This window comes from Nerophis lumbriciformis, linkage group LG22 (genome assembly GCF_033978685.3).
Source record: "Nerophis lumbriciformis linkage group LG22, RoL_Nlum_v2.1, whole genome shotgun sequence".
NCBI lineage: Eukaryota > Metazoa > Chordata > Actinopteri > Syngnathiformes > Syngnathidae > Nerophis > Nerophis lumbriciformis.
The window spans coordinates 21,924,873-21,945,854 of NC_084569.2; the positions used below are offsets into that span (position 1 = coordinate 21,924,873).

The 20,982-nt window shown below is 40.2% G+C and overlaps 1 protein-coding gene across 1 annotated transcript in view; it reads left to right on the plus strand.

The window, feature by feature from the left end:
• The window catches only part of slc17a7a (solute carrier family 17 member 7a), a 41,032-nt gene that overhangs the window by 13,302 nt on the left and 6,748 nt on the right, over window positions 1-20,982 (plus strand). The window contains exons 3-10 of the mRNA XM_061974030.2: window positions 12,892-13,144; window positions 15,137-15,255; window positions 16,471-16,585; window positions 16,659-16,746; window positions 19,519-19,605; window positions 19,709-19,851; window positions 19,949-20,098; window positions 20,180-20,312. Of these exons, the coding sequence (XP_061830014.1) occupies window positions 12,892-13,144; window positions 15,137-15,255; window positions 16,471-16,585; window positions 16,659-16,746; window positions 19,519-19,605; window positions 19,709-19,851; window positions 19,949-20,098; window positions 20,180-20,312 (1,088 nt within the window). The remainder of the gene's footprint in view (window positions 1-12,891; window positions 13,145-15,136; window positions 15,256-16,470; window positions 16,586-16,658; window positions 16,747-19,518; window positions 19,606-19,708; window positions 19,852-19,948; window positions 20,099-20,179; window positions 20,313-20,982) is intronic.

Here is a 20,982-nt window from a genome sequence, read left to right on the forward strand (position 1 = left end):
TAAATGACTTTGGCTTTGCGTAGTAGAGTTTTAACTTGTACTTCCAGATGTAGCAACAAACAGTAGTTACTGATAGTGGTTTTCTGAAGTGTTCCTGAGCCCATGTGGTGATATCCTTTACAACCTGATGTCGGTTTTTGATGCAGTGCCGCCTGAGGGATCCAAGGTCACGTGCATTCAATGTTGGTTTCAGGCCTTGCAGTGATTTCTCCAGATTCTCTGAACCTTTTGATGATATTACAAACAGTAGATGGTGAAATCCCTAAATTCCTTGCAATAGCTTGTTGAGAAATTTTGTTCTTAAACTGTTCAACAAATTGCTCACGCATTTGTTCTCAAAGTGGTGACCCTCACCCCATTGAATGACTGAGCATTTTATGGAAGCTGCTTTTATACCCAATCATGGCACACACCTGTTCCCAATTAGCCTGTTCACCTGTGGGATGTTCCAAATAAGTGTTTGATGAGCATGCCTCAACTTTCTCAGTTTGTTTGCCACTTGTGCCAGCTTTTTTGAAACATGTTGCAGGCATCAAATGGCTAATATTTGCAAAAAATAACAAAGTTTACCAGTTTGAATGTTAAATATCTTGTCTTTGCTGTCTATTCAATTGAATATAGGTTGAAAATGATTTGCAAATCATTGTATTCTGTTTTTATTTACCATTTACACAATGTGCCAACTTCACTGGTTTTGGGTTTTGTAGACACCGATATACAGTGATGGACAAGCTGTTTGGAAACTGTAGTTAGCTAAGCTACAAGCTATTCTCGATTAAATGTAGCTAAGCTACAGGGGAACCTATCCCCAGAGAAGTGTAGCAAGCTACACTACAAACTACACGACAAAAGTAGCTTGCTACATCAAAGCAACATTTACCAACATTTATACCTATGGGCCCACATGTATAATATCACTGTTATTGTAACTGAGAGTGTACGAATTGACCCTACAACTACCTCTAGGGGTCCCCTTACCTCACTATATGTATTTATTTAGTTTGCCTTTTCTTTGGCCCACCCCTATAATGTTATACATTTTCTCTACCTATAGTAAAAGAAACAGCATCTATCTATATCTTGACAAAAAAATCAATGACTTGTGTGTTTTTTGGGAACATTTGGTAATGATTATGTGCAGTAAAACTATGAACTCAACTCACCTTAATGTGTGTTCCTAAATTTGTGTTCTATGTCTTTGATGAAGAGAGCAGTTATGATTTCGGTTTACAGAGTAAACAACTAAAAACTAAGGTTTTGGGCATTGTTTTCTCTAAACATACATTTGTACAAATATGGCTAAGGACACGCATTATTGTGGGTTTCCAGGACACCATCTTCACTAAAGGAAAAATCTAATCTGCGGGAGAGAATTCCTCTGCCATTTTCAAGTATGTTTTTTTTTTTCTGAATCGTCAGCTTGAAGCGTCCCTCTGTCTACGACTCCCTCGTCGTTGTGTGACATTAGTGCGTGACTGTTATAATTTTGCTTACTAGTTTCGATGACTTTCCTTATCTTGCCTCTGATTGGTTTCACCCAAAACCTTAGGCCCCGTTTACACTATCCAGGTTAAAACACACCTCACCTTATCCGTGTCCACACACAACAATGCCACCGTTTAAGACGCCCGCCCCCCTCCGTCCGCTGGCGCAACGCGACCTAGTATGCATGCGCGGTAAAAATGTGCACGTCATAGTCATCTCCAGTGTTGCTTTGTGTGCAAGTTCTTAAATGTAGCTTATCTGAACAATATCCAGTGTTGTGGTATTTCATTTAAAGGCCTACTGAAATGCGATTTTCTTATTTAAACGGGGATAGCAGGTCCATTCTATGGGTCATACTTGATCATTTCGCGAAATTGCCATATTCTTGCTGAAAGGATTTAGTAGAGAACATCGACGATAAAGTTCGCAACTTTTGGTCGCTGATAAAAAAGCCTTGCCTGTACCGGAAGTAGCAGACGAGTAGCGTGACATCACAGGTTGTGGAGCTCCTCACATCCGCACATTGTTTACAATCATGGCCACCAGCAGCGAGAGCGATTCGGACCGAGAAAGCGACGATTTCCCCATTAATTTGAGCGAGGATGAAAGATTCGTGGATGAGGAAAGTGAGTGAGAGTGAAGGACTAGAGGGAAGTGGGAGCGATTCAGATAGGGAAGATGCTGTGAGAGGCGGGTGGGACCTGATGTTCAGCTGGGAATGACTAAAACAGTAAATAAACACAAGACATATATATACTCTATTAGCCACAACACAACCAGGCTTATATTTAATATGCCACAAATTAATCCTGCATAACAAACACCTCCCCCCTCCCGTCCATATAACCCGCCAATACAACTCAAACACCTGCACAACACACTCAATCCCACAGCCCAAAGTACCGTTCACTTCCCCAAAGTTCATACAGCACATATATTTCCCCAAAGTCCCCAAAGTTACGTACGTGACATGCACATAGCGGCACGCACGTACGGGCAAGCGATCAAATGTTTGGAAGCCGCAGCTGCATGCGTACTCACGGTACCGTGTCTGTGTATCCAACTCAAAGTCCTCCTGGTAAGAGTCTCTGTTGTCCCAGTTCTCCACAGGCCAATGGTAAAGCTTGACTGTCATCTTCCGGGAATGTAAACAATGAAACACCGGCCGGGTTTGTGTTGCTGAAATCGGCCGCAATACACCGCTTCCCTCCTACGGCTTTCTTCTTTGCTGTCTCCATTGTTCATTGAACAAATTGCAAAAGATTCACCAACACAGATGTCCTGAATACTGTGGAATTTTGCGATGAAAACAGACGACTTAATAGCTGGCCACCATGCTGTCCCAAAATGTCCTCTACAATCCGTGACGTCACGCGCTGACGTCATCATACCGAGACGTTTTCAGCAGGATATTTCGCGCGAAATTTAAAATTGCACTTTAGTAAGCTAACCCGTATTGGCATGTGTTGCAATGTTAAGATTTCATCATTGATATATAAACTACTGCGTGGTCGGTAGTAGTGGGTTTCAGTAGGCCTTTAACTGGTATCCAGTGTGCTGTGGGGCCCTATTGTAGTTAATCACACCTGAGACATCATAAACTAATCAAATCTTTATTAGACATTTAAACAATGTGATAAAGAACATTTAACATTAATCAATCTAGGGATCTAGATATCTGGTCAGGACACTCCTCACTCTTTTGCCTTCACCTTCATTGTCCATTCGTTTTTGGTGACTTTATATACACTGGACCGAGACGTTGAGTCTGCGACATACATGGTGGACAATAACTGATACAGTCTGCTTTGCCAGTAAATGCATTCACTGTTTTCCTCAACGGCCAGGTAATACAAAGCACACGCTATCTTTTTTATCACATCCACGGGAGCTCACATTCTGGTTGTTTCTCCTTCGACAAATGGACAAAGTTTTTTTTAAGTAGCATCACAGCTGACCCGGCTGTACATTGGAAAGTTCTCTTGCCGTCTGAGAAGTGTTGTATCCCAAATAGCTGCAATCACTTTCCCTTAAGGTATGGGTGTCAAACTCTTTAACACCGCATTCACCACTAATTCTTGTACTTGCCAAACCTCCCGGCAGACTCCCAAATTTCGGTGCCCCTCCCGAAAATAGTCACGTCTGCTTTTCATCCAGTCCAACGAATGCTGGCCCAGTCACAAGATATGTGCGGCTTCTGCACGCACACACAAGTGAATGCAATGCATGCTTGATCAACAGCGATACAGGTTACGCTGAGGGTGGCCATATAAACAACTTTAACACTGTTAGAAATATACGCCACACTGTGAACCCACACCAAACAAGAATGACAAACACATTTCGGGAGAACATCCGCACCGTAACACAACATAAACACAACAGAACAAATACCCAGAACCTTTTGCAGCACTAACTCTTCCGGGACACTACAAGGTGTGTGGGTGGGGGGTTTGGTGGGGGGGGGGGGGGGGGGGGGGGGGGGGTGTATTTTGTAGCGTCCCGGAAGAGTTAGTGCTGCAAAGGGTTCTGGGTATTTGTTCTGTTGTGTTTATGTTGTGTTACGGTGCGGATCGCTATTGATCAAGTATGCGTTGCATTCACGTGTGTGTGCGTACAGAAGCCGCACATATCTTGTGACTGGACCGGCACGTTGTTAGAATTGATGAAAAGTGGACGTGACAACAGCTCGTAGAGGACGTTAAAGGCAGTGCCTTTAAGACACGCCCCCAAGACTGTGGTCCTGGTGGAATACGAGATATAATGACTGATGAACACCTTCGTTCGATAATGAAGGTTGCCTCAGCTCAAAGCCTGAGCCCCGACATTAATGAACTAGCATCCAAGAAAAGATGCCAGGTATCTGGCTTGGGCACATCAGATTAGATCAGTGTGTTGCAAACTGAGCAGTTTAAAGTCCTGAATGATTGGTTTATTCATTGTTATTTTATTTTCAAATTTATTAGCCTGTGGAAAAAGTTAATGTTGATATTTACCTCAGAAAGTTGCAAATAGACAAGAGGCATTCAATTTTTATTTAAATTGTATTTGATATGTATTTAAGCTTCCCTCCGTCTTCGGGTGGGGGGACAGGTCCTGACTGTGGTTTGCGCTTACGCGCCAAACGGCAGCTCAGAGTACCCACCCTTTTTGGATTCGCTTGAGGGAGTACTTGAGAGTGCTCCCCCGGGTGATTCCCTTGTTCTACTGGGAGACTTCAACGCTCATGTTGGCAACGACAGTGAAACCTGGAGAGGCCTGATTGGGAAGAATAGCCGCCCGGATCTGAACCCGAGTGGTGTTTTGTTATTGGACTTTTGTGCCCGTCACAGATTGTCCATAATGAACACCATGTTCAAACATAAGGGTGTCCATATGTGCACTTGGCACCACGACACCCTAGGCCGCAGTTCCATGATCGACTTTGTAGTTGTGTCATCGGATTTGGTGTTCTGTTGACCTCGACTGCGGATGTTGTGGATTGGTGGAGAGAATACTTCGAAGACCTCCTCAATCCCACCAACACGTCTTTCTATGAGGAAGCAGTGCCTGGGGAATCTGTGGTGGGCTCTTCTATTTCTGGGGCTGAGGTTGCTGAGGTAGTTAAAAAGCTACTCGGTGGCAAGGCCCCGGGGGTAGATGAGATCCGCCCGGAGTTCCTTAAGGCTCTGGATGCTGTGGGGCTGTCTTGGTTGACAAGGCTCTGCAGCATCGCGTGGACATCGGGGGCGGTACCTCTGGATTGGCAGACCGGGGTGGTGGTTCCTCTCTTTAAGAAGGGGAACCGGAGGGTGTGTTCCAACTATCGTGGGATCACACTCCTCAGCCTTCCCGGTAAGGTTTATTCAGGTGTACTGGAGAGGAGGCTACGCCGGATAGTCGAACCTCGGATTCATGAGGAACAGTGTGGTTTTCGTCCTGGTCGTGGCACTGTGGACCAGCTCTATACTCTCGGCAGGGTCCTTGAGGGTGCATGGGAGTTTGCCTAACCAGTCTACATGTGCTTTGTGGACTTGGAGAAGGCATTCGACCGTGTACCCCGGGAAGTCCTGTGGGGAGTGCTCAGAGAGTATGGGGTATCAGACTGTCTGATCAGTGTCAGAGCTTGGTCCGCATTGCCGGCAGTAAGTCGGACACGTTTCCAGTGAGGGTTGGACTCCGCCAAGGCTGCCCTTTTGTCACCGATTCTGTTCATAACTTTTATGGACAGAATTTCTAGGCGCAGTCAAGGCGTTGAGGGGATCCGGTTTGGTGGCTTCAGGATTAGGTCTCTGCTTTTTGCAGATGATGTGGTCCTGATGGCTTCATCTGGCCAGGATCTTCAGCTCTCGCTGGATTGGTTCGCAGCTGAGTGTGAAGCGACTGGGATGAAAATCAGCACCTCCAAGTCCGAGTCCATGGTTCTCGCCCGTAAAAGGGTGGTGTGCCATTTCCGGGTTGCGGAGGAGACCCTGCCCCAAGTGGAGGAGTTCAAGTACCTCAGAGTCTTGTTCACGAGTGAGGGAAGAGTGGATCGTGAGATTGACAGGCGGATCGGTGCGGCGTCTTCAGTAATGCGGACGCTGTATCGATCCGTTGTGGTGAAGAAGGAGCTGAGCCGGAAGGCAAAGCTCTCAATACACCGGTCTATCTACGTTCCCATCCTCACCTATGGTCATGAGCTTTGGGTTATGACCGAAAGGACAAGATCACTGGTACAAGCGGCCGGAATGACTTTCCTCCGCCGGGTGGCGGGGCTGTCCCTTAGAGATAGGGTGAGAAGCTCTGTCATCCGAGGGGAGCTCAAAGTAAAGCCGCTGCTCCTCCACATCGAGAGGAGCCAGATGAGGTGGTTCGGGCATCTGGTCAGAATGCCACCCGATCGCCTCCCTAGGGAGGTGTTTAGGGAACGTCCGACCGGTAGGAGGCCACGGGGAAGACCCAGGACACGTTGGGAAGACTTTGTCTCCCGGCTGGCCTGGGAACGCCTTGGGATCCCCCGGGAAGAACTGGACGAAGTGGCTGGGGAGAGGGAAGTCTGGGCTTCCCTGCTTAGGCTGCTGCCCCCGCGACCCGACCTCGGATAAGCAGAAGAAGATGGATGGATGGATGGATGGATGGATTTTGCATGTCACTATAAAGTTATATAAACCTTGCTTGTTCAATATTCAATGCAAAACTTGTTTAGGTCCCTATTAAAAGGTTAATTTGTTCAACCTTTGTTCAGTTTTAAATTATGGCCCACTCTGTATTTGAGTTTGATACCTCTGCCTTAAGGTATTCATGTGTGATTTCCGCAAGCGTCTGTACATGTAGAAGAAGGAGAAACACGGGCATGTCTGGATGACTCGCCTCCATATTTCCAGTGGTTAGCTCCAAGCTACAAAAAACGCTTTATTATGAAGCTGGCTGTGGCGTGTTCTTTCTGACGTCACTTCCTGTGTGGGCGAGGTCTTTCTGGCGTCACTTCCTCTCCGAACTCACTTTATAAACGATCAATGAGTCCATACAAAGCTAACTGCTGGAGATTCAAGAATTACACGGCTGACTTACCCGTGTAAAAATTTGTCCGAGGAGGGGGACCTTAAACGGTGGTTTAGTGTGGCTGAAACGGGGCTTAGGCTAAATAATTATTCGTTTAAGGAGTTAAACGACTTAGTGTAGACATGGCCTTAGCCAATTGTGACTCACCATACGAACACTAACCAATCATCATGGATTTGCTCTGTATGTATGAATGTTCTCCTGGATTTGTAGTCCATTTTTTCTCTTTGTAGCTTGTAGCTTTGATGTAAGATACCTAGATGGGTCTAAAAGTACCAAACTACAGGAAAAGCTACTCAGTGAGAAGGTAGCTTGTTAAACTACTTATCTTAACTACATGTAGCTTGTTACTGTCTATCACTGTGATATATTATTTGGTATATTAATGGTAACAGAACTATTTCAAAAGGCTTTATTCCTAATTTGCTTGTCTATATCTATATATATAGACTCTGCGGCCCCGGTAGTAAATGCGTCACGTACTGGTACCGGTCCCCGGACCAGTGGTTGGGGACCACTGATCTACAGAACTGGAGCCCATTTCCCTGCACAAAAAGTGTAGATAAAGGCATGTAAAACTGTTATTTTGATTACTTAGTTGCATGTTTTGGTTGCCCTGGTCCATGATTACTTCAAAACTGATATGGCTAACAAAATAAATTGCCATTTTCTGAGTTCCCTGCGCTTCCATCTCTTCTTCCATAGACACCATAGCCTCTTTCCTCATGCGCTTTTAGCTTTTCCTCAACATCTTGCGGAAAACATCAGTAGAAGAGGACTTACTAGTGGCTTAATTTATTCTTGTCTTGCTTTTGTGCGCCGGGTCTACTCTTCTTTCCCGTTTTTCCGCAGGTTCTGACTCAGTTTTTCTCACCTCGAGGGTGCTCCTGATTTTTGGGATCACATTTGGCTTGAGTCTTTAAATTTTTTTCCATCTAAACTCCAACTTCTCGTTTGAAATCAGAATCATTAAAATGATTGCTGCAAATTACACTCCTCTTGCTTAGTCTCTCCCATTTTGCGTGACTAAATTTGTCTGGAGAGGTCTATTCTTTCACCGTCATTTGGAAATGTTTGGCGGCATATCGCTTCTTTTGTTGTATTGTTACAACCTGCAACAATGCATCTAGCAGACATTTTTGATAATTCCTTCAAATTCTGTGCGAAAATATTGTGATTCGGGATGAAGATGGTACCAAAACACATGAAATTCTTTTATTTTCTATATAGGTGACATCAGCAGGGTGACCCAAGCCCGCCCAGATTTTAGAGCTAAAAATGGGCGTAGCATTGATTGATTGATTGATTGAAACTTTTATTAGTAGATTGCACAGTTCAGTACATATTCCGTACAATTGACTACTAAATGGTAACACCCGAATAAGTTTTTCAACTTGTAAATCAATTCATGGTACAAATATATGCTATCATGCTACAGTCATCACACAAGTTAATAATCAGAGTATATACATTGAATTATTTACATTATTTACAATCCGGGGGGTGGGATGAGGAGGGTTTGGTTGATATCAGCACTTCAGTCATCAACAATTGCATCATCAGAGAAATTGGCATTGAAACAGTGTAGGTCTGACTTGGTAGGATATGTACAGCGAGCAGAGAACATAGTGAGTTCAGAAAGCATAAGAACAAGTATCCATCCATCCATCCATCCATCCATCTATCTTCTTCCGCTTATCCGAGGTCGGGTCGCAGGGGCAGCAGCCTAAGCAGGGAAGCCCAGACTTCCCTCTCCCCAGCCACTTCGTCCAGCTCTTCCGGGGGATCCCGAGGCGTTCCCAGGCCAGCCAGGAGACATAGTCTTCCCAACGTGTCCTGGGTCTTCCCCGTGGCCTCCTATCGGTCGGACGTGCCCTAAACACCTCCCTCGGGAGGCGCTCGGGTGGCATCCTGACCAGATGCCCGAACCACCTCATCTGGCTCCTCTCGATGTGGAAGAGCAGCGGCTTTACTTTGAGCTCCTCCCGGATGACAGAGCTTCTCACCCTATCTCTAAGGGAGAGCCCTGCCACCCGGCGGAGGAAACTCATTTCGGCCGCTTGTACCCGTGATCTTGTCCTTTCGGTCTTAACCCAAAGCTCATGACCATAGGTGAGGATGGGAACGTAGATCGAACGGTAAATTGAGAGCTTTGCCTTCCGGCTCAGCTCCTTCTTCATCACAACGGATCGATACAGCGTCCGCATTACTGAAGACGCCGCACCGATCCGCCTGTCGATCTCACGATCCACTCTTCCCTCACTCGTGAACAAAACTCCGAGGTACTTGAACTCCTCCACTTGGGGCAGGGTCTCCTCCGCAACCCGGAGATGGCACTCCACCCTTTTCCGGGCGAGAACCATGGACTCGGACTTGGAGGTGCTGATTCTCATCCCAGTCGCTTCACACTCAGCTGCGAACCGATCCAGTGAGAGCTGAAGATCCTGGCCAGATGAAGCCATCAGGACCACATCATCTGCAAAAAGCAGAGACCTAATCCTGAAGAACAAGTATATACTGTACATTAGAAATACATTTGATTATTTACATTTGGTTATTTACAATCCGGGGAGTTCGGATGTGGAAGGGGGAGGGTGTTAGTCAAGGGTTGAAGTTGCCTGGAAGTGCGGTTTTGAAGGAGGATAGAGATGCACTTACTTTTACACCTGTTGGGAGTGCATTCCATATTGATGTGGCATAGAAGGAGAATGAGTTTAGACCTTTGTTTGATCGGTATCTGGGTTTAATGTGGTTTGTGGAACTCCCCCTGGTGTTGTGGTTATGGCGGTCATTTACGTTAAGGAAGTACTGTGACATGTATTTCGGTATCAGGGAGGTGTAGCGGATTTTATAGACTAGGCTCAGTGCAAGTTGTTTTACTCGCAAAATGAAAAACAAGCCTAAAATCACCACTGTGTCTATTTTGGAGGGAATTTTACCCTGAGACATAATTATTTGGTCCAAAACAATGACATAAGTGCCAATGTTGTCATAATAACCTGATGTTTAATATTGGGATGCATGTCACTGCTAAAGCATCATTAAAAAAATAAATGTTGTACCTTTTCAGATATCTTAAGCAGTTAATTCCACGTTAATAAGCAAGCGTGTGAGGAGGAGAGTTTGAGGTGTTAGTCCCTCCAGGCGCTTTGTGTTGTAATTATGATATTTCAAAATGCCTGAGGTCAGAAAGGGGGGTGCCTACTGTCTTCTCACTCTCATTAATTTAGAGCAAGAATCAGGTTCTGTTTATAATAACATTGGAAGGTACAGTAGAGTCCTTCATTGCATATTTAGGGTTAGAATGATTCAGTCCTAGTGTCCTGACAATGTGCAAACATTGAGAATTCTCATTTCCTCTACTTAAACAGTTGTGGTTTAGTGCTGCTTTACCATCATCTGCACTGTTTGCATGTTTATCCTTTGGTGTGAAGCAGCTTTAATTAAGAGTCATATTGGCTGTGGGCTAGCCTCGTTAGCTGGTAGCATATGTGTCAGTGTCAGCCTGCAATCTGTCTCCGCGTCTAATAAGGACGCTTCCGCTGACTGTGCAGTGCTAAAGTCAGATTGCGCATGAGAGAGAAGACGTATGATATGAGAATCTTATAAAAGTCCTGCATAAGTCAATTATGTGCTTATTTGTATGTTTTGGCATTTTAATAATGGATACCTTATATATTATATTCAACATGTTTCTAGTTCTACATTTAAATGTTTAGCATTCAAGTTTCAAATGCATTATATCCATATATTTTGTTTTATATTTTGAACTTAAAAAACTCTTGGAAATTTGTTCTGAAATTTTGGCAATATTTGAAAAATTGTGGATAGTAAGAGCTGAACATTTTAAAACTGATTAAATTATTTATTTTTTTAAATTTAAATTTAAAAAAATTGAGTTGGAATGCATGAAACACAATACAGTGTGAAAACTAAACTTTTTCAGGGATTCCAAAAAAACATTAAAAATACATTGAAAATAATGTATAAACTAACAATGATAAAATGTACTAAATTTAAAAGGAAAAACTAAAAATATATATATTCATATATAATTCCAAATGTTTTATTATTAAAGTATTAAATATATTTGTTAAATATTTGCCAGCTAAAAAAAAACCTCATTGTTGATGTCGGCTCGGTTGGTAGAGCGCCCGTGCCAGCAACCTGAGGGTTCCTGGTTCGATCTCTGGCTTCTGCCATCCTATTCATGTCCGTTGTATCCTTGAGCAAGACATCATCCTTGCTCCTGATGGGTCGTGGTTAGGGCCTTCCATGGCAGCTCCTGCCATCAGTGGGTGAATGTGGAAATAGTGTCGAAGCACTTTGAGTGCATTGAAGGTAGAAAAGCGCTATACAAGTATAACCCATTTACTGAATATGTTAGTTAATATGTTATAAGTATGCATATTAATTGCATATTTTTTGTCCAAATTGATTATTTTTGTTCTTGGTGCAGGTCTCCTTTCAATATATTATACTGCTTAAATTTAAACATCCATGATCGATAGACTATTAAAAGGAATTTGGTAATGCAGTAATAAATCAAACTCACAACCCTTGGTTTAAAGACCAGTGGTCTAACCACTAACCACTAATTTAAATTATTTTTTGAGTTTTTGTTATTACGTATTCTCACATTTTCCCCCTTTTATTGTATCAATCCGCTGGTACTGGTATTGTGTCTATCCAAAAATAATATGTATACTTACGGAATTATGCACATTTTAATTGTTTAATTGGAGACATATGCTGTCATTTTAAGCAATATGGTACACTAAAAAACTGACATATAAAGTTAAAGCCATAATGTCTTCATAGGGAAGCCACGCCTATTGCTGCTTTGTCCCTCTATATTCATTTCCGGAAGTAAATCATTTTTATAATCCTAATCTGAATGTTGTGACAGATTAAGAGAGCGAGAGAGAGGGAGAAAGAGAGGGAGGATGCAATTGTAGATAATCTCCGACAAATTCCAAAACGCTGCTTCGACTAAGTATCGTTTTATGTTCATTCAGTTTTACTTGACAAGCATATCTTTATTTGCTATGATCGACTGCTAGTGTGCGTATAAAAAGAGACGATCTGCAGGGTGGGCTGCAGATGTGTAACCAAGAAATAAGAGGCATAGATGCATAGTGACACATTACGGTGGGGGAAAAAAAGATACAGTGAATTATTTATCCCATCCCAAAACACATCAATAATGAACCAATGTCAGAATCTAGCTTGCATCATGTTGTGTGAGTGAATGTGTGATTGAGTTCAGGCAGAAATGAATTATCCCAAATGTTCACAAAAGTAAACACTTTATTTTGACCATTTTATTCTGAAAAAACAAAACGCAGATATGTGAAAGATGAACATATCCTTGTTTCTATACATCATCGTCCAGCTCACTGACTAAGTGGATCAGCTCACAAGTGGATGCACACATACGCAAAAACATGCAGTCATCTTCAAACCTAGTGACACTTTTTGCTGTCTTCTTAGAAACAAAATCACCTTAATCATGTAATTTCTAATCAATGACCATGGATTTACGCTGAACGCTCACATATATTTTCACATGCTGTTGTGTTTTGCAACCCAAAGCAACTTACACTTTGACACAAAATGACATCTGAACAAAACAAAAAAAAGCATTAAAATGTACTTGCTTCTTTCCAGGATTTTGGTTTTCTATTCAGATAAAATACAGTAGTAGTTACCATGTAATCTTGCAACTAGTAAGCAAAAAAAACATGGATTTTTTTTTTGGAGGAGGTCTTATTTAGAAGAAACAGTGGACCCTCTGAGGTACAACTGTCACATGCATGTGAAAACAAATAATGTGTCAAAGGTCAAGCTAATCCCCTGCACCTCTCCCGTGCCGTCCGCCAGGTTGATTGACAAGCAGCAGCCTAATGGAGAAACCATCGAGCTGTCAGCGGAGGGCCGTCCAGAGCTGGTGCAGGAGAAGGAGCTGCCCGTGGTGGATTGTACCTGCTTTGGCTTGCCCAGGCGTTACATCATCGCCATCCTGTCTGGCCTAGGCTTCTGCATCTCCTTTGGCATCCGCTGCAATCTGGGCGTGGCCATTGTGAGCATGGTCAACGACCACACTGTCTACAAAGGAAACAAGGAAGTGCTGGTGGTAAGTGAGCATGTTTATGTCTGGTTATGGAGCATGCTTGCAACTAGTTATAGCATAAGTAGGGGTGTCAAAAAAAAAAGATTTTTGAATTAATTGTGATTTTTTTTTTTTGTAACGATTATTACTCGATTAAAAAAAAATTTTTTAATAAAAATTTATTTTTTATTTTTTTTATTTTATTTGTCCTGTCCAGCCACTCAGGGAAATCATATTGTTGGTATAGTAGTAAAGTAAAGTAAAGTACCACTGATTGTCACACACACACTAGGTGTGGCGAAATTATTCTCTGCATTTGACCCATCACCTTTGATCACCCCCTGGGAGGTGAGGGGAGCAGTGGGCAGCAGCGGTGGCCGCGCCCGGGAATCATTTTTGGTGATTTAACCCCCAATTCCAACCCTTAATGCTGAGTGCCAAGCAGGGAGGTAATGGGTCCCATTTTTACAGTCTTTGGTATGACTCGGCCGGGGTTTGAACTCACAACCTACCGATCTCATGCCTATATCTGCTGTACAGATTTATTTTTGAAGTTTTGGATAATTCTTTCGTTACCTTTTTTGTATTTCACTTTTTTAAATGTTTGGGTAGAATTGTATTAAGCAAAACCAGTTTTCTTTTAAGTAATATAGAAATCTATAACAGCAGTTTATCTATTTTATGGAGAAATGTAGTTAATCATAGAAATGGCATGTAATGTTATTAAAAAGTATGGATTTTGAATTAGGAATCGTTTTGAATTGAGAATAGTTTTTAAATCGAATCGTGCGGCGCCCAAAGATTCACAGCCGTAAACATAAGCATACATTCAGAGTCAGACACGTCATTAGGTACATATGATTCAAAGTTTTTGACGAAATATTGATAATAATATTCAATATTAATTGAAAGTGACAGTGAAAGCTATGGAATTAACAATAATTCAGCTTTCTCTGTTTCAAAAGGACAAAACACCGAATTGTTCAAAAACCAAAGTAATGTTTCCCGTAAAAAATGTAAATTCAATTATACCGTCCCAAACACTCAAAAATAGCACATTTTATAAAAGATAGTTATAGTTTTACAGGCATAAAACAATGTGAAATACATATCAATTATGAATGAAATTTATAAATGAACATTAAGGCGCCATTGATTAGATCGATTAATTTGATTAGAAAAAACTTTGATTAATATCTGGTTGCTTCAATTAATCGTTTGAGTAAAACTATTCAAATTGTAGAACATTTTGGAGTGCCCGTAACTTTAAATGCGCGGACATAGTTTCCGCACGGCCACTGCAATCGAGCCTGCATTATTTTATTATTTTATTTATATTAATGCACAAGTGTCAAAAATGCCATTTAAATTGTTATGTTGTGCCTTTATTAGGAAAAAAAGAATAGCAAGCATAATAGTTTTATATTTACTATGTATATTACTATTTACCCTGAAATATACATTAAGGCTAGAAAGTATGTTTATCCTGTAATTGAATTAATCAGACAAATTTAGTGATAGATTATTTGATTACAAAAATAATCAATAGCTGCCCTAATGCAGCTCTAAATAAGAATTTACATTACTGTCACTTTAAATTTGTTGATAAAATGTACGGTGCGAGAGGAAGGAAGTGAGAGCTATACGTACGGCACCTGCGTACTTTGCTCTGATTTTTTTCTTGAATTCAATAGTTTCTCACCCTGTTTATTAAAGTGTCTTATATCCAAGAACTTACAAATAATAACTGTGTGCTCACACAACTTTATTTAAATCAACTCGTGCACTAGACAACGCTTTACGGCACAACACGTCCTCGCAGCAGTATGCTACAACTCACAACTTTCTTAGGCCCCGTCACAAACGCGTGAAGGCTTTGTTACCACATAATTTTCTGTTTAACGTCTAAAAATGTGTCTATAAACCACTGTATGAAAACTAGTAAGAAAAAAACCACTGCCAAGTTGTAAGTCCTTGTTTGTGTCAGTGTCAAATGCCAAAATCTTTCTCTCTTAGGCTGCACAGTTCACTTGGGACCCGGAGACAGTGGGCATGATCCACGGCTCCTTCTTCTGGGGCTACATTGTCACGCAGATCCCAGGAGGTTTTATATGTCAAAAATTTGCAGCCAACAGGTATAAAGTCCCTTGTTAGCCATCCAGACTACTATTTTTTTTTTTACTTGGTAATGTAACTTAGTTTGTTTATGTAACTGCACTGATTAGGAAAATGTGATCCCAATGGTGTAACCCATTGTTATGTAAATAATCATCTAACTTCATGTTTAAAAAACACCACACATAATAAACTACATTGGTAGAGTGGCCGTGCCAGCAATCGGAGTGTTGCTGGTTACTGGGGTTCAATCCCCACCTTCTACCATCCTAGTGACGTCCGTTGTGTCCTTGGGCAAGACACTTCACCCCTTGCTCCTGATGGCTGCTGGTTAGCGCCTTGCATGGCAGCTCCCGCAATGTGTGTGTGAATGTGGAAATACTGTCAAAGCGCTTTGAGTACCTTGAAGGTAGAAAAGCGCTATACAACTATAACCCATTTATCATTTATTTATCATTTATGTATTATTGAATGTGGAAAAAAATACAAAATGTTCTGTGCCAACTACTCAAATTTGGATTTCTTGCCATATTTTCCTCGTAAAAATACACCAATTATTGTCATTAACACAGTTGGTATCATAAATTCACTAAAATAATTCAAATAGCCAAATTAATGTATATTTAATTAAATGTCTTGCATTATATTCTTTACATGTTTATGCGTTTTCTTTCTAATATTTTTTTTAATCTGATTTAATGTTTATGTCCTGTAACAATTTTAGAATTGAAAATAAATTATACTACTTAAATTATTATTTCTATACACACTATATATGTACAATTATAGTGTGTAATCTAAATGTATTCTGTTTTAAAATGTATCTAAAACTATTTAAAAAATTGTCTAAGTTCATTCATATTCAAATGTTAATAGAATTGTGAATAACATATACAGTATGAAATATACGTACAGAACCAGCTCAAATAATTAAAATGTTTCAAAAATGTATTTACAGTATTACAGTACTTCAATTTAAAAACCATTAGACTATAGATTAACTAATTTCTTAATGATCTACATGATTATGGCTTACAGTTAATAAAATCCCCAGACTCAATATCGCTAGAATTTGGGAAATTGTCAAAACGTTGAATAATATAAACTACTAAAGTAACTTAAAAACAATTCCAATTTATTCAGATTCCCCTGTGTAAATACAGTATACATATGTAAATATTGTCGAGTCAAGAGTATTTTGTGAGGCAGCTTGTTTGGTCTTTTGTGTGTTCAAGAGTGTTTGGCTTTGCCATCGTAGCCACGTCCACCCTGAACATGTTGATCCCATCTGCTGCCCGCTGCCATTACAGCTGTGTCATACTGGTTAGAATATGTCAAGGCCTTGTTGAGGTAAAGTGTGTGTTTGTGGGTAATATTGCATGAAACAACAAGTCCTATCCAATGACTGGCTTGTGTCCTGCAGGGTGTGTCATACCCTGCCTGCCATGGGATTTGGGCCAAATGGGCTCCTCCACTGGAGAGAAGTCGATTAGCCACAACGGCCTTTTGTGGTAATTTGATGACACAAAAGTCAATCTTGCATCTTATTTTAATTGATGCGCATTTTTGTTTCATGACTTTTTCCAAACCTCCACTGTTTCATATGTCTGTGATGTTGCAGTGGGGTACAATTACCTTAAAAGAAATGTATGGTAATGAGTGAAAAATACTACATTTATTGCTGTCAAATAACAAATGAACTCATCTGAATAATCACAAATAATTATCACATTAATCATGTATATGCAGATTAATCACGCAATTTATTGTTGGCTGTATATGCTACTTGACCTGAACCACAGCTGGTTACCTGAAAGGCAGAGCAGTTTGTTAGGATGAGTGAGGAGACTTCGACTGGTGCGTTCGCTGGAAAATGTCACTTAAAAATAAACCCTGATGTTACTTTAGATAAAACTGTTAGCAAGTTTAATGCAAATACATGTAATGTAATGTAAAACATTTTTTTAAATTTCTTCATGACATTCTGACAATAAAATTGCATTTGTGTCCAAATATAATATCAAAATTTATTTGTAAGCACTTCATACAGAGAAAAAAAGAAATGCAATGCCAAGTGCTTTACAGACTTAAAAAAATTATATATAATTACCATATTTTTCGGAGTATAAGTCGCACCGGAGTATAAGTCGCACCTGCCGAAAATGCATAATAAAGAAAGAAAAAAACATATATAAATCGCACTGGAGCCCGGCCAAACTATGAAAAAAACTGTAACTTATAGTCCGAAAAATACAGTATATTTAAAATATGCAAGTGAGTAATAACCTGTGACTAATCATAAATAATTAAAATAAAATATTTGACAGCAGTAATTAAAATATAAACACTTTTTTTTAATTAATTTACTTTGAATACAAAAATAGCATTTCTAATACAAAAAATACCAAAAAAACAGGAAGAAGAAAAAGCTAATAATGTCCTGCCCCATCACTAATGATTTTATTATTTATCAACAATACAATACAATACTTAATGACCTTATACAACAATATTTAGTATATAAATATCATACAAAATTACATCCATAAGAACTCACAATAAATAAATTATTACCTTAAGATATTTTATGTTTTCTACTCCTCGTTGTACCTATTAAATATTTATTTTTAATGAGAATCAGCTTTATTGGCCAAATGTTTTACACACAAAATAGAATGATTCATCATCAGCATGCATGCATGCATGCATATTTAACTAATGGAATGTTGACTTCATTTTTTTTTGTCAAGCAGTCAACCATTATTTTTGATTAGATACAATAAATTACCTAATATTTAGTTTTCAAACTATGACAAAATGTGATCAAATGACAAGAAAACAATCACTAATCAAACCGTTGAATACAATACATGCCATTTTATAGATGATGCACAGTGCAAGGTAGAAGTAATAAACGGGATCTATGATGATTATAATATACATTTAAAACAGTTCCTTGCAATGTAGATAATATTTATTGCATATGCTTTCGTGTAAATTGTGTTCCCTATTACCCATTTTTTCTGAATCTGTCTGCAAGATGTTCGTTTTTGGAGGAGTTCCCAGATTGCAAATGAAACCACGCCCCAACTTCAAAAGTATCGTAATGTATCTTTCGATAATGCACGCTGTTTGAATATTTATCTTGGAGAAGAACATCACCGCTATTTTTTCCCAGATATGGTAGAGAATAAACTCCATAAACATTATATAGATTAACCCGGTCAGAATATTAGGTACACCTGCACACCGGGCCAGCCCGTGGCATAAATACTCCATACAGTTGTTTAGGGCCACAACCACTACTTATTTGATTGTTTTTCTTTCATTTTAAATCTTTCAATTAAAAAATACGACGTTATAAAAGTTAAGATGTTAAGGGTGTTTGAATCCAATTAGGAGGCGTAACACTGCCTACTCCCCCTTTCAAAAGTGCAAACTTGTTCATTCCTCCTGGTAGCAGAAAACCCAACACTTCACTGTTCACCCACAGACATCATAATAACGTCATTAAAGCTCACATTTATTCATTCACACACAGCGCCAACATTTGGGAACCAGGGTGAGGTGATAGAAAGGTTAAAAACATAATACATCTATTTGTGGTAGCATCAGAAAAAGTTATGTTTTAAGTTTCACTTTTGCATCTCATAGCACATAACTTTAAAAACATAGTTTAACCCAAATTAACTCAATAATTCATACTTCAGTGCATGTAAACATACTGAGTGTGTATGTGGGGTATTGATGTTAGGTTTAGAGTAGGGTTGGGGTGTCGTCAGGCACATTAAAGACCAAAATGGGGACACAAACAAAATCTTGTTAAGGTCCACATAAAGTCTAGTGTCGACCTGCACATTCTCTGATCGATTCAGACTCTGCATAAAAAAGCAGCTGTAAACAGCATTTATGTCACTGCATGTCACACATTTGTGTTATCATGCACATGCCAAGATTAGATGAAAATAATACTTAAATTCTGATTTGACGTGTTGACAGTTTAACACGAGTATCTAACATTGAAACAACATATATAAGTCAGAAAATCATCATAGGTCCCCAATCAATTTTCTGACTAAGCTGATGTTTAGCAATTACATTATTTTTATTCCTGTTTGGTGTGTAAAATTATTTTATATCACTGATATTTTCCATTAAGATGTTTTTTAAAGAGCAGAATTTTGCATCATTCAGTCCACACATCAGTATCACTTACAAAGGGTGCCATGTGGGTGCGTGAACACGTTTAAAAGCGGATGTCAAATTTCTTGTTGCACTTGTAGGGTCCTATGCAGGGGCAGTGGTGGCCATGCCTTTAGCTGGGATACTGGTGCAATACACTGGATGGCCTTCTGTCTTCTACGTCTATGGTGAGCATGTGTGTTGTCCTTATTTTCCAACAGCTCTGCGCACATGTCCATTAAACTTGTAATTTCTTCCTTCTCACTTCTTTACCCATTTGAACTCTCCCAGGCACCTTTGGGATATTTTGGTACATGTTCTGGGTCCTGGTGTCTTATGAGAGTCCAGCTGCCCATCCCACCATCACCCCAGAGGAGAGGAAGTACATTGAAGATGCAATCGGGGAGTCTGGGTCATTTCTCAACCCTCTGCAGGTACCTCACTAAATATTCATGATTGATAAGAGATATCTGATGTGAAGGCATCTATGTACGTTCTTGTCACTCCCTTTGATTTCTTTTTTGCTGTCAGAAATTCAAGACCCCATGGAGGCACTTCTTCACCTCCATGCCAGTCTATGCCATCATTGTGGCCAACTTCTGCAGGAGTTGGACCTTCTACCTGCTGCTTATCAGCCAGCCGGCCTACTTTGAAGAAGTGTTCGGCTTTGAGATCAGCAAGGTGCAATCACACACACAAAATTGTTTTTGTTTTTGTCCTGTACGAAGTAAAACATTTTCACTCTCACTTCCCCTCTTTCAGGTGGGCATGGTGTCAGCTTTGCCGCATTTAGTGATGACCATCATCGTTCCTTTAGGAGGACAATTGGCCGACTACCTCAGGACACACAACCTAATGACCACCACCAACGTCAGGAAGCTCATGAATTGTGGAGGTGAGGGTGCAGAGTTTTGCAGTTTCTTTGTACAAAATGCACACTCTTTGGGAAAATCTACACTTTTGCACATATAAAAAGCTTTGTTCAAGCTGTCAGTATTGATTTGAAATTATGTTAATTTCTGTAGTTAATTTAAACTTTTAGGCAATCTGAATAGAACCGTTTCCAACACAATGGAATTGTTGCTGGTTTAGAACTGCATTGTTTCAGTTGTCATTAGTACCTAATTTATTTTAACTACAAGTGGAAAAAGGAGTAGAAGCAATGTGCAAATAAGTACAAATAAAAAATCAATCAGATATCGCTCATCCTAAAAGTAAAAAAAATTCCTGAACCCAGACGGTGATCCAGATAGGCTCCAAAACGTAATCACGTATTTCTCATCCTATTCCAGACATTTCTTGAAAGTTACATAAAAATCCAAACATAACTTTTTGAGCTTTCAATAGCAGAATGAAACGGAGTGAACCCTCTTGTCAGTCATTTACTGTGGGTAGAGGCAATGCCTCTAGCATACACACACACATAAGTTGACGCTCGTAACATAAACTTCCAAGTTTTCTTGGCATTAGCATATTATACAAATTGAGGTGGCTTTTTTGAGAGCTCTTATATTGAATCTATTCACTACACTATGGTAATTATTATAATTGATGTAATTATTATA